This window comes from Mus caroli, unplaced genomic scaffold (assembly GCF_978045245.1).
Source record: "Mus caroli unplaced genomic scaffold, Mus_caroli_1 scaffold_16, whole genome shotgun sequence".
In the NCBI taxonomy this organism is placed as follows: Eukaryota; Metazoa; Chordata; class Mammalia; order Rodentia; family Muridae; genus Mus; species Mus caroli.
Genome location: NW_028227271.1, coordinates 14,987,384 through 15,001,649, shown reverse-complemented (window position 1 = coordinate 15,001,649; position 14,266 = coordinate 14,987,384). Strand labels below are relative to the sequence as shown.

Here is a 14,266-nt window from a genome sequence, read left to right as displayed (position 1 = left end):
TGGGGCTGAAGAATTGGCCGTGATTAAGGAGAGACTTTGTTTTGGAATGAAACCTTTGTTTTGATATAAATCGATGCTGATTAGCTGGAGCTGAGAAATTAGTGGTGATTAAGAAGAGACCAGCTGGGCGTGGTGGTGCACGCCTTTAATCCCAACACTTTGGAGGCGGAGGCAGACGGATTTCTGAGTTCGAGGCCAGCCTGGTCTCGAACAAAGTGAGTTCCAGGACAGCCAGGGCTACAGAGAAACCCTGTCTTGAAAAAACCAAAAAAAAAAAAAAGAAGAGACCAGTATCTGGGCAGTGGTGGTACACACCTTTAGTCTCAGCACTTGGGAAGCAGAGGCAAGTGGATCTCTGTGAGTTCAAGTTCAGCCTGGTCTACAAAAGTTTCAGGATTTCAGCCAAGGCTACACAGAGAAACCCTGCCTCAAACAACCAAAGAGAGAAAAAGAAAGAAGAGACCGGTGGCATTGAGAATTGTAAGATGCTCTGTACAGAGCTCTGTACAGGGAGCTGAGCCTGCGCCTGGGCACATAAGAAAGCAAACTGAGTAAACCAGGGTAGAGTGAGCCAGTGAGCAGGGTTTCTCTGTGGCCTCTGCATCAGTTCCCACCCTGACTCCTAGTGGACTGTGACGTGGAAGTGTAATCTGAAAAAGACCCCTTCCTTCCAGAGTTACGTAGGGTCATGGTGCTTTACCACAGCACCAGGTAAACTGTGACCTCACTCAAGACCTGACTCTAATCCTAGCCTCTATGTTACCCCACATTCCCTCCATCGCATGTGTTAGTCTGTGCCATATCCCTGGCCCTGAGCAGCCTCTGCTCTCCTTGCCTCGCGTCTGTTTTACACTTTGTGAATTCCATATGAACAGAGCTATCGGCCTTCTTGCCCTGTCACTCCCTGTGCTGTGCTTGTTCTTCTCAGGGAGGAAGGGTCTGTTATATGGGGAGGTAACTCACCTGTTGACAGGCATTTGAGCTGCTCCCTCTGTGTAACTGCTGTGCATCAGGTGGCTGCCAACCTTCTCTTAGGTTTGTATAAACATAGAATTCAATTTTTCTTACATTGGCCCTGAGAGTAAAACTGGTTGATCACATGGTAAAAGTACGCCTAACTTTATAGCTTTTTATAACTTTTTAGCTTTTTATAACTTTTTAGCTGTCAGATTCTTTTCAAAGTGTCTGTGCCACAGTGTGCTCCCTTCCTGGAAGTGGATAGGAGTCAGTTGTTGAGTAGCCTCCTCAGCTCCTGGGCGGCTTTTTGATGGTAGCTGTAGTAGGTATGCAGTGGAGCTTCACTGCAGTCAATAGTGAACATGTCATGAACTTACCACTGGCGTGTCGTTTTGAGACAAGATCTTACTGTGTTGCCAAGGATGGCTTCAAATGCATGGTCATCCTGCCTTATCATCCCAAATTCTTGGATAAAAGGTGCAAATTGGCATCTGTAGCTTTCTGTCTTTTAAAATGAAGAATCTCCATTTTGTTTGTTTTTGGAGACAGGGTATCTCTGAGTAACAGTCTTGGCTGTCCTGGAACTCCATCTGTAGACCAGGCTGGCCTTGAACTCACAGAGATCTCTCTGTCTCTGACTCCCGAGTGCTTGAATCAAAGGCGTGCTTCACCACTGCTTGGCTATAAATAATGTTTAGTATGTTTATGAACTGCCAAGCTTTTTTTTTTTTTTTTTTAAGCACTTTGTCATATTATCTTTTGTTATTGATTTGAGATAGTCTCACCATGAGTGTCTGACTGCTCTCTCTGTCTCTCTGTCTCTCTGTCTCTCTGTCTCTCTGTCTCTCTCTCTCTCTCTCTGTCTCGCTCTAATGCTTGTTTTGATTTGCATGTGGCTGTCAGAGGACAACTTATGGGAATGGCCCTCTCCTTTTACCATATGAGGTCCAGAGATTAAACTCACATTATCTTATGTGGTGACAAGTGCCTTTAGTCACTCAGTCATCCTGCTCTGGCCTTTCCTTTGTAGTCTCCCTCCTGCCTCTGTAGTGCTGGGAAACAAACCTAAAAACCCTTTATACGGCTTTACCACTGTGCTGTACTCCCAGCCTCCAAACACTGTTCTCTAGAATTTAAAGTTGTAGACTTTTGATTAAACCTGTAATGTATATCATGTTAATTTGGGGTCTGGAGTGAAGGAAGTATTGAGCTTCAAGGTTTTTTATGTATATTTTGTTTTCTGGCATAATATGTTGAAAAAGACTTACATACTTTTCTTCATTTATTTGATTTTGTACATTTATTGACAGTCAACTGAATATATATTGGTGTCAGAGGTTGCTGTGTCAGGGCTTCACCGATAGCTCAGATTCACAAACAAACAAACAAACAAACACATTTAAGAACTGCAGCCAATTGGGCTGGAAAGATGGCTCAGCGGTTAAGAGCACTGAGACTGCTCTTCCAGAGGTCCTGAGTTCAACTCCCAGCAACCGTATGGTGGCTCACAACCATCTGTAATGGGATCCAATGCCCTCTTCTGGTGTGTCTGAGACAGCTACAGTGTACTCATATAAATAAAATAAGTAAAATTAAAAAAGAAAAGAAAAGAAAAAAGAACTGCAACCAGTCTTAGTTTTTTTTTTTTTTTTCATTTAGGGTTTATTTTAGCACCAGGTGTGGTGGCACGCATCTTTATTCTCAGCATTTGGGAGGAAGAGGCAGGTGTCCCTCTGTGAGTTTGAGGTCACTCTAGTCTACATAATGAGTTCCAGGCCAGCTAGAGCCACACAGTGAAAATCTATCTCAAAGAATTACTATATATAATTGGATTTTTTTTGCCTGTATTCATATCTGTATACCATATGTGTGCAGTGGCCACACAGGTCAGAAAATGGCATTATATCCCCTGGAACTGGAATTACGGACTGTTGTGAGTGATAGTTTGGGTACTAGAAACCGATCCTCAGATCCTTTGGATCAAGAACCAGGACTCTTAACTACTGAGCTATCTCTTTAGCCACAGTCTTTTAGATTTTTTAAAGTAAAAATACTAAGCTGGGCGTGGTGGCGCATGCCTTTAATTCCAGCACTCGGGAGGCAGAGGCAGGTGGATTTCTGAGTTCAAGGCCAGCCTGGTCTACAAAGTGAGTTCCAGGACAGCCAGGGCTATACAGAGAAACCCTGTCTCAAACAAACAAACAAACAAACCCCAAAAAAGTAAAAATACTAAGTAAGATAAGCACCTCAGATTTTATCATAGGTTTGTAAATAACTTCCTATGACATTAAAAAGATTGGTAATTTAGACCAGTGAGATGGCTTGCTGGGTTAGGGCCGTGGGACCCACATGATAGAAAGTAAGAACTGACTCCCCCAAGTTGTCCTCTGACCTCTACACATGTGTGCTTTACTGGGTGAGTGTGTGCATGCATGTACACATACACACAAATAAATACATATAAAAATAATTTAAAAGATCTGTCATTTGAAGATAGGCTTTCGCTTTGTTGAAGATGAAGCTTCATGCTTTCTTTTTGTTATCAGAACAGTGAAACCTGTTAGCTAACTTGCAGCGGCCTGCACACTGACAGTGAGCCTCCCTGGGACAGACAGCCTCATCTGGGTGTGACAGTTCAAGCTGGAAGCAGGGTTGGGGAGGCAGAGGAAGGGCCGGGCTAGTGGTGATCTTCCCGTTGCTGTGGCAAGACTTCATGCACAGTTTGTATGCATGCGAAGGAGATAGTTGTCTCCTGGGTAACCCTCGATAGTATTCAGCAAGATTGCCACAGTAAGCTGAGGTGCTGGATGGCAGATGACCACAGAGAATGACAGGATCAAGCAATGTGCTGTCTTTTGTTTGGCTTGCTACATGTAGCCTCTGAGACTGTTCCAGGAGTACATGTCCAGTGTTCACTCAGGAGGGTTAGACACTGGGAGAGGATGGGCTCCTATCCTCTTCAGGGCAGAGAGACATCCCTGGTGCTGGTACTTGGGAGACAGGTGTGTGGGCCTCACAGAGCCATGAGCAAAGTGAGAGCCCCTAGGGACTCAAGCACTGAAGTGAGGGAGAAGGTAGGTCAGATAAGGGGCACAGAGGAAAGGACCCCAGGGTTGCTTGTGTGTGTGTTGGGGATGAGCCCCTTGGACTTTTGGTACATCATGGCTGAGGGTGGGACGAGCAAGCTGCTTTTGTCCTTGTTTGCAGCTCTGCGACCGCCATCATGTTCTGGAAATTTGACTTGAACACCACATCCCATGTTGACAAGCTCCTGGACAAGGAACATGTGACCCTGCAGGAGCTAATGGATGAAGATGACATCTTGCAGGAGTGTAAGGCCCAGAACCAGAAGCTGCTGGACTTCCTGTGCAGGCAGCAGTGCATGGAAGAGCTGGTGAACCTCATCACACAGGACCCACCCCAGGACATGGAAGAGAAGGTCCGATTCAAGTATGTACTGAGGCTGTTAGCGAGGCTGTGGTTAGTGTCTCAGGACAGCTGGAGCCAGGGTATCACCTCATGAGACATGAGGAGGCTGTTGTACAGTTGGTTGGCTGGTTGTGCGCTGTAAGAGTTCTGAATCTCTTGTATAAATGTTTTCTCATTCCGAGTTGTAAATGAGTTTATATTAAGTTGGCCTGTGTTGGGGCAATTGAGAGACACTGCTGAAAGGCCCCAAGATCAATAGATAAATAGGTTCCTGAGACTGCAGAGCTGTGCCACGTCATTAGAGTTGGCAGGTGCATTAGAGGTTTGATGTCTGACTTCTGAGCCCCAGGAAAGGTTTCCTTTTAGGGTGTTTAGTTAAGAGGAGGATGTCATTATCATTAGTGGCACTAAACCTTTAGAAATTTTTCCTAGAATGTTTTACTTCCAGTTTGAGCAGGATGTTGTGAGGTGACAAAAGGGAGGGGACAGTGTCCTCACAGAATGGAACTTTGAGGAAGTACAGTCTGAATTGGGAGGGTAGCAAAAAGTCAGGCCACACCTTCAGGCCAAGATTTGGCTTCCTGAATAGGCCGCATGGTCCGTAGTGTTTCTGGGAGCAGTTAAGGACGTCTAACACACCAGACAGATGTGGGTGCTTATGAGGAAGTCCACTGTACACAGGTATGCTGGGAAGGTCTTACAGTAGGATCAGTAGGTCATCATGCATGGTTGTCAGTCCTTCCAGCCCCCCAGCCTATGACACAAAGACTCGCTGTGTTCACATACTGGTCTGACTTTCACAGCCTCCCATGCTTGGCAGCTTCACATTTTTAAATGTTTGAACAATTAAGAGAGAGGACTTTGTTACACATGCTCAGGTCTTTTGGGTGTCATTGGCATGCCGCACTAATCCATATATAGTCAGAGTCCAGTCACAAAAGAGACTCACAAAAATATCTTTAATTTGTCCCTTCACAACAAATCTTGGCTGACATTTGTCCTTTGGAAGAAGGGCAGGGCTGGATTTTGAGGCAGCTTGTTGGGGGCTGTCAGTACTTTCTCCAGGGTAGTCAGTCTGTCTCTAACAGGGGAAATCACGTGATAGGAAGAGATAGGCCTGCTGTCAAATGAGCCATGGCTTCATGGAAAGGGTAACTATAGCTGGAGGCTGTCATGGTCTCAGTATCAACTATTCACAGCCTACCTGCATCTTACTTCCATGTGTCTGCCAGTTTAGATGACACGTCAGAACAAAGTGACAGGGTAGGGGATATTTAGGGGGCCAAGACAAGAGATTCTCAGAACAGCACTAATGACTCAGGAGCCTTGCAGAGAGTCAGAAATTACCAATGCATGAGTGCTAAGGTGAGGCAGAGAAGGCCATGAGGAAGCTCATGACTCTCGGGAGCCCCATACATGGTCCGCAGGTGGATGGCTGTGTGCCCATCGTAATGTACATATGTATATGGTGCTTCGCCTGTATGCATGCCTGGAGCCCTCTGGAGCTGTGTAACTTAAACCCTTACCTTCACGCTCCATGAGCACCTGAGGTTGTGCTTGGTCTACTCCAGTGTGTTTCCCTCTTCTTTTCCTTCTTCTTACCCATGCCTAGCATGTGGTCATGTGACTTACTTCAGGGTCTCCTGCATGCCAGACACTAGGAGGGTGCTCTGCTACAACGGCTTCTGTAGCTAGATGCTCTTCTTACCTTTAACCTAGCACACTTGAATAGGAGCAGAATAGGACCAGGCTAGCCTGGTCTACACAGTAAGTTTTAGACAGCCAGGGCTATGTAGAGAGATCCTGTTCTCTGTGTAGACAAGATGACTTCCCTGGGCTCTGGAAATGTTTCAAAATGCTGTCTGTACTTTGCTTCATTGCCTCATAGGATTTGAGTTCCTGTGCTGCTCCAGTGGGTTGTGTCTTGTGGGGTCCTTTGGAGCATCACTGTGGCCCTCACTGCAGCTGACCTGGCCCTCTTCCTCCTCTCACTGGGCTCCCTGTCCTCCGTGGCCATGTGTTACCCCTACACTAAACCCTTGTGCAGGATTACAACAACCCCATGAGGTGGGGCCCTGGCTGCCCCACTTCACAGACAAGGCCAGAGAGGTTAGCCAGGAAGAAGTAATCCCAGAACTGACTTAATCTGTAGGTCCCCTCCCACACACAGCCTGTGGGGCCTGAACACTGACCACACTGTTGTCCTGTCCAAAGGCCTGCTGTTTTGTAGTCCTGCTGGGCCTCTGTGACTGACAGACCCTTTTTGGCTCTGAAGGCTGCTCCCTTCTTGCAGGCTGAGAAGCAGTGCCTACATTGTATAGCCAGTGGAGCGCTCTTTGTCTCTGGGGCATTGATTGTCTTCTGTCCTGTGTAGACCAGCTGCTACCAAGAAAGCCTGGAATCACACACACTGGGCTAAGGGTTACTTTGTTGTCATTTGGATCAAATAAAAAGTATATTTGTACAAACTAGCATTTCTTTTTTTTTAAAGATTTATTTATTTATTATATGTAAGTACACTGTAGCTGTCTTCAGACACTCCAGAAGAGGGCACCAGATCTCATTACAGATGGTTGTGAGCCACCATGTGGTTGCTGGGATTTGAACTCTGGACCTTCAGAAGAGCAGTCGGGTGCTCTTACCCACTGAGCCATCTCACCAGCCCCAAACTAGCATTTCTTAAGAGTAAATTGCTTGCTTGGAGTCTCACAGCAGATGCTGTTCATAGCTGCAGGCATTTTTCTTGAGTTTAGAACAGTGTGGGCCTGTGCTTACTGATTTGAAGGCACAGAGAGTAGAGAGAGGAGCAGTTTTCCAAGGATGCCTGGGACTCAGCCTCACTGCAAGTGGGGAGATAAGCATGGCCTGCAGAGAGAATCTAGGAGAAAGAGGAGTTTTGTTTAGGTCTGGTCTGGTAGGTAGTACACACTTAATTACAGAGCTTGGGAGGTAAGAGCAGGAAGAGGAGGAGGCCGCAGGGTCAGCCTTGGGACATAATGAATTTATGGCCAATCCAGACTACAGGAAATTGTGCTTGCTTGCTTGTTTGTTTGTTTTTAAAAATAATGTTATTTACAGAAAAGAAGTAGAGTCAGAAAAATGTTGAATATCAGAGTATAGGATATATAGAACCCATAAAAGATGGATTACAAACTTGGAAGTTCCAATAGTTAGAGATTCAAGTTGTGTCATGCCATGTTCGTTCTGTTCTGAGATCTGTTCAGTAATTTGCTCTTTTCACGTGGGTCTGCTTCCTCTTGCTTTGAAAAATGTGTTTATTTTGGATTATGTGTGTGTGTGTGTCTAAATGAGAGTGTGCCGTTCTCATGGATGCATGGAAACAAGATGTGAGAGCCCCTCGAGGATGTAGGTGGGTCAGCCACCCGCCATGGGCACTGGGAACTGAACTCAGGTCCTCAGGAAGAGCAGTACATGCTCTTAACCACAGAGGTAGAGCTCCAGCCCTGACACGTGTCTGCTCCTAAGCATCAGTTTACTTCAACAGTTTCCTGAGAGTTGGAGAAGTCTAATTTCACATCCAGTACTTGGACTGTGCCCTTTTAGATACCCAAACACAGCCTGTGAGCTTCTGACTTGTGATGTGCCACAGATCAGCGACAGACTAGGCGAGGACGAGAGTCTGCTGAACCTTCTCTATGACTTCCTGGATCAGGAGCCGCCACTCAACCCTCTGCTTGCCAGTTTTTTCAGCAAGACCATTGGCAATCTTATTGCAAGGAAAACTGAACAGGTAATGATGTGTGAAGACAAATGTACTGGACAACCACTGTTGATACTGCGCAACTGTTACCAGGCTCCTGGGACAGCACTTTGTTAGTTTAACAGAACACAGATGAACAGTATGGGTGGCTGATATCTGAACTGTAGTGTAAGTCGCGTGGCTTTCCACAGATGCTTCTGGTAACCAGCTCTGGAGTAAGCAAGCAGCACTTGCTGCCCTCCCTGGGTGCTTTGCAAACCTCAGACCAGGCATGAACACGAGGTCCTATGACATGCCCTCACTGTGGAGGGATCTGAGACATCTACGTTTTGGGGTCTTTGGGAGTAGCATGGCTGTGTGTCCAGAACAGTGATTGCTTTAAAGCAAACAAAGATAATGTTAGAATCAGGCTTTTGTGGGTAAGGAAACTCATATTTCCCATGTACCACTGTCCTTCCCCGGTCTTGTTTAACCTTGTGTGAGTGTGGCCGTGCGTGGGGAGTGAAACGGCAGTCCGTGCCTCCTGCAGGGATCAGTGTCTGTCTGACCCCCTCACTTACCAGTCCCCAGTGGATAATTTCAGCACACAGCTTAGATGTCTTGTTTAATTTTCTACTATGTGTTTAAGTTATGAGGACTTTTCTCTTTTTAATATTGGTAGGTATTATTATATTCCTAAAATACTGGCAGTAATTTTTTTGGTCTCATCCAACAAACCTGTATTTTGTCTATGTCTTGAACCCTGGGACTGCGGAGGGCTGTTTCATCTCACATTTGGTTTGAAACAGCAGAGGTGAAGAGTGGAGTGCCGCGTGTGTGTGTGTGCGTGTGTGTATGTGCGCGTGTATGTGCGTGTTCGTGTGTGTGCGCGTGTGTGTGCATGTGAGTGTGCGCCTGTGTGTGTGCGTGTGTGTGCGCATGTGTGCGCGCATGTGCATGTATGTGTATGAGTGTCTGTGTGTCTGTGTGCATGTGTCTGTGTATCTGTCTCTGTCTGTATGTGTGTGCATATCCCATCCTCACTTGTATGTGTAGTGCTGGGGCATTACTGTAGGGGAAGAAAGCAATTGCCCTAGGAGAAGAAAGGTGCTGTGGGGTCTTCATTTTGAGTTTCAGAGACCTCGTGTGTCTAGATCTTGCAGCCGAACAACTGGGTGTGTGAATCTCCTCAGTTACTGTACACTGATCATATTCTTTTGCCACTTTCAGATTTTCTTTACAGTTTTACTATCTCATATATCCCCCTTTCTTCCTTTATCTGGTGCCTTCTGCATTAGAGCAATAGGAAATGAACTCCTTAACACATTTCATTGCCAGGTGGTGGTGGGTGCAGCAGCGCACACCTTTAGGCCCAGTGCTTAGGAGGCAGAGGCAAGTAGATCTGTGAGTTTGAGGCCAGCCTGCTCTATAGAGTGAGTTGCAGGACAGCCATGGCTACACAGAGAGATGAAAAGAAAGAAAATATTGTGCAGACAAACATGTCACATTTATGTGGAATTCAAGTAAGAAGTAAGCATATAGGCCCTGTACTCCCTCAGTAGCCTTTTCGGTAGAGAGCAGATGGATGGCTGTGAGTTCTCACCTAACAGTACCATTCTGAGTACTACAAGCTGCTTTTCTAATACACACATAAATCTTGTGTGTCTTTTCTTATAGAAATACCTGCTTCATTCTGACAGTTCCTTGTATTGCTCTACCAAAATTGTCTATGGAAAATTTGGTCATCAGTCACCAGAGATGGCCTATTCCTAGGGTTAGCTGTGGTAGGCAGGCCAGAAGAGGGAGTCAGATCTCATTAAGATGGTTGTGAGCCACCATGTGGTTGCTGGGAATTGAACTCAGGACCTCTGGAAGAACAGCCAGTGCTCTTAACCTCTGAACCATCTCTCTACCCTGGGAGGACAACTTTTAAGACAGGTTCTCTCTGTGCAGTTCTAGAACAATGACTCTCATCTCCCAGCAGTGCTTCCTATGCCTTTGCCTTTGCGGGGCAAACCTAAGCTAGCAAATGTCCAGTGGTGACTTTGCAGTAATTCACACTGTTGTCCAGTTAGCAGCACTGCTGCCCTGTGCTTGCCTGTCTGGGGAGGGATTTTTTTCACATAGCCTTTCCTTGGTCTTTCTGTCATTTCTTCTCAGTATACTTGAAAGTTAATGATCTTTCTGATGTGAGGGTTTTTTGTTTTGTTTTGTTTTGGTTTGGTTTTGGGTTTTTTGTTTTGTTTTGTTTTGTTTTTGTTTTTTTTCGAGACAGGGTTTCTCTGTGTAGCCCTGGCTGTCCTGGAACTCACTCTGTAGACCTGGCTGGCCTCAAACTCAGAAATCCACCTGCCTCTGCCTCCGAGTGCTGGGATTAAAGGTGTGTGCCACCACGCCCGGCTGATGTGAGCTTTTGAGGGAGTGTCCCTCCCTGTCAGGAGCCGGCCTTGTTTCTCTCTCAGGAGTGTTTGATTGCAGGTGATGATGTTCCTGAAGAAGAAGGAGAGGTTCATCACTCAGATCCTGAAGCACATAGGCACCTCAGCTCTCATGGACCTGCTGCTGCGCCTGGTCAGCTGTGTGGAGCCAGTTGGTCTCCGGCAGGAGGTCCTACATGTGAGTGCCAGGGCGTGAGTGTCAATGTGTGGGAGGGTGTACCAGGCCAGGCTCCCTGGGTTAGGAGCACCAGATGCCCAGCCTTGGGCTTTTCACCCAGTCCCTCGGCACCACTTGCTTATGTCTGTATTTTTATTCTGCTTCAGGCCACTTAGAAGCAAAGCAGAGGTACCTTCTTCCCCAGCATACGGCCCTTTGCTAGCTCCAGAAATGAAAGTGCTCTTTCCTGCCTTTCCCTCGTCCAGGCCTTAGAGCCAATTCGTACTGAGCTGTGTGCTGCAAACCTAGGTGCTGCCTGGAGGTCAGGAAGGGTCCATCTCTCAGTCTGGGTGTGGGTAGCTGTGCTGCTAGGAAGGGTGTTGTAGCAGTCCCTGGGAAGACAGGCAGGACACCCAGCTAACCTGTTAGACCTTTGTCCATTTTCTCCCTCTGAGAAGCAAGAGTCATTGAAATGGCTGTTCTCAGTGGGCATGGTGATTGAAGCCGATAACCCCAACAACCGGGAGGCAGAGGTAGGATTGTGAGCTCCAGGCTACCAAGGGCTACGAAGTGAAACCTTGTCTCAAAAGCAAATTAAAGATGTGATAATGGTTTTTGTTTTATTATAGTTTATGTTATATCTTGTTATCTCTTAGAGACCTGTTCTTTTCTAACGAGAGACCCAAAGGAAGTGGATCCAGGTGTGAGGGAAAGGTGGGGAGGAGCTGGGGGGGAAACAGAAGAAGGGGAAACTGTAATCAGGATATATTGTATTAAGAAAGAACCTGTTTTTGGTGAAAAGGGAAAAAATAAAAAGAAAATAATGTGGTAGTTGTTCTCACTCTTAGGTTCATAACTTTCCTTACGGCATTATAGAGAGAATGCAGAATGCACCTTAGCTAGTAATAAGGGTTTTTTTGTTTTTTTGTTTTTTTGTTTTTTTTTTTTTTTGGTTTTTCGAGACAGGGTTTCTGTGTGTAACCCTGGCTGACCTGGAACTCACTTTGTAGACCAGGCTGGCCTCGAACTCAGAAATCCACCTGCCTCTGCCTCCTGAGTGCTGGGATTAAAGGCGTGCGCCACCACGCCTGGCTAATAAGTTTTGTTGAAAGCTAATTTACTTACTTTTCTATTGTTGGTTTAAAACACTGTATTAGTCAGAGGTTACTAGAGTAACAGAACTTACAGAATGTGTATATATGGGATTTATTAGAGTGATTTACAGGCTGTAGTCCAGCTAATCCAACAACGGCTGCCTGTGGATGGAAGGGCCAAGAGTCCAGTAGCAGCTCCGTCCACAAGGCTGGGAGTGTCAGCTGGTCTTCAGTATACACTGGGGTCCGGAAGAAGTAGGCTCTAATGGCAGGGAAAGGGGGTTGACTTGCTAGTAAGGAGAGAGCAAGCAGACAAAGCAAGTAAGCTTCCTTCTTCCAAATCCTTTACAGAAGCTTCCAGCAGGAGCTGTGGACTGAAAGACTAAAGGTGGATCTTCCCACCTAAAAGCTCTGCACTAAAGGTGTCTTCTCATCGCAAAGATCCAGATTAGAACTAGATTTTCCCACTTCAAATTAAGTTTAAAAAAAAATCTCACAGGTGTGGTCCATTTTTTGGGGGGGTTACATTGACAACCAAGAGTAATCATTACAAATACCATGACCAAGACAATTTCTTTCCTTTCCTTTCCTTTCCTTTCCTTTCCTTTCCTTTCCTTTCCTTTCCTTTCCTTTCCTTTCCTTTCCTTTCCTTTCCTTTCCTTTCCTTTCCTTTCCTTTCCTTTCCTTTCCTTTCCTTTCCTTGTCTCGTCTCTTCTCTTCTCTTCTCTTCTCTTCTCTTCTCTTCTCTTCTCTTCTCTTCTCTTCTCTTCTCTTCTCTTCTCTTCTCTTCTCTTTGGTTTTTTGAGACAGTGTTTCTCTGTGTGTAGTCCTGGCTGTCCTAGAACTTGCTCTGTACACCAGACAGGGATCCACCTATCTTTAAATTGCCATTGACCATGGCAATTTAAAAGAAATTTAAAAGCCGGGCGTTGGTGGCGCACGCCTTTAATCCCAGCACTCGGGAGGCAGAGGCAGGCAGATTTCTGAGTTCGAGGCCAGCCTGGTCTACAGAGTGAGTTCCAGGACAGCCAGGGCTACACAGAGAAACCCTGTCTCGAAAAACCAAAAAAAAAAAAAAAAAAAGAAAGAAATTTAAAATTTAAAATTGGGATTTTTGGTTCTAGAGGGTTAGAGTCTATGGTGTTAGAGCAAAGGCATGGTGGTGGGGCCAGCTGAGAGCACATATCTTGAACCACAAGTAGGAGCACACTGGGGATGGCAAGAGTATTTCAAAACCTCGAACCCACTTCCAATAATACATCTTTTTCGAAGGCCTCCTAATCCTTTCCAAACAGTTCCATCAACTGAGGAAAGCAGAGAAAATGTGCACTGTTTAAGACAGGTGGAAAGTATCTCAGCCATTCCCAAAGTTTACTGTGTCATTTTGGTTCTTTCTGGGACATGCGTGTCAGACAGGCATGCCAGAGTCTATTCCAGGAGACCTGGGCACATGAGTTTCTGCTGTACCAAAGGACTTGTTTCCATTCACTTAGATGAGCAGATACTGAACTGGACTTTTCCCCCCTTTTTAGTGGCTTAATGAAGAGAAAATCATCCAGAGACTTGTGGAATTGATCCATCCCCACCAGGATGAAGATGTGAGTGTGATGCTCACAGAGCCCACCTTCTTTCATGGACAGACCCACACCCAGGCTCTTGGAAAACATGCTGCTGTGTGAAGGGGGCAAGTCACTCCTTTCCTTTGAAGAGGACCATTAGATACTTTCTTTAACCAAATGCTAATGTCTGGGTAATTTTGTTTTTACTAAAAACAAATGTTGGACAGGCACGATGGTGCATGTCTTTATTCCCAATCCTTGGGTAGCACAGGTAGGCAGATCGCTGTGAATTTAAGGCCAGCCTGGTCTACATAGTGAGCTCTGGGACTGTTTTACATAGTTACATAGTAAGACCTTGCCTCCAAAACAGTTATTTATGAATAAATAAATAAATAAGTAAGTAAATAAATAAATATATAAAATAAATATAGTATATAGTATAGTATGCATACATATATCTACATACTTATATATACACACAAATTATTTCACATATGCATATAATTAAATAGTTGTAACAGGGTTGCATGGCTGAATGACCGATCGCCCAGTAGCTGAGTTGCCAGTAACAAGTACCTTTTGTCTTTATCAGTATGGGTTTCTCTGGTCAGGAATCTGGCCATGGTCTGTTGGCTCCTCTGCTCAGGGTCTCTCATAAGATTACAGTCACTTCAGGACTCAGCCCAAGAAGACCCACTTTCACTGCTGGCTCAGCACATTCAATTCCGTTGAGGCTTTCAGTCCTGGTCACCCCTCAGGTGTGTGCAGTGTGGGCTTCTGAGTGGACAACAGGGCTCACACTAAGCTAGCTAGCTTTGAGAAGTGAGCTGGACTCACACCAGACTTCTATAAATTCAGCTCAGAAATGATGGCCCTCCTTCAACCTTCTTAGTGCTGCGACCCTTTAATACAGTTTCCATGTTGTGGTGACC

The 14,266-nt window shown here is 45.6% G+C and overlaps 1 protein-coding gene across 14 annotated transcripts in view; it reads left to right on the top strand.

The window, feature by feature from the left end:
* The window catches only part of Ppp6r2 (protein phosphatase 6 regulatory subunit 2), a 71,187-nt gene that overhangs the window by 33,569 nt on the left and 23,352 nt on the right, over positions 1–14,266 (top strand). For 11 of the 14 annotated variants that reach the window (XM_085831973.1, XM_085831971.1, XM_085831972.1 and 8 more), the window contains 4 exons: positions 4,165–4,407; positions 7,951–8,137; positions 10,565–10,702; positions 13,308–13,373. In XM_085831973.1, the coding sequence (XP_085688099.1) occupies positions 4,181–4,407; positions 7,951–8,137; positions 10,565–10,702; positions 13,308–13,373 (618 nt within the window). In that variant the 5' untranslated portion in view covers positions 4,165–4,180. Of the gene's footprint in view, positions 1–4,164; positions 4,408–7,950; positions 8,138–10,564; positions 10,703–13,307; positions 13,374–14,266 lie in introns of those variants that run through there. The other 3 variants (XM_085831976.1, XM_085831978.1, XM_085831979.1) reach the window with 3 other exon arrangements.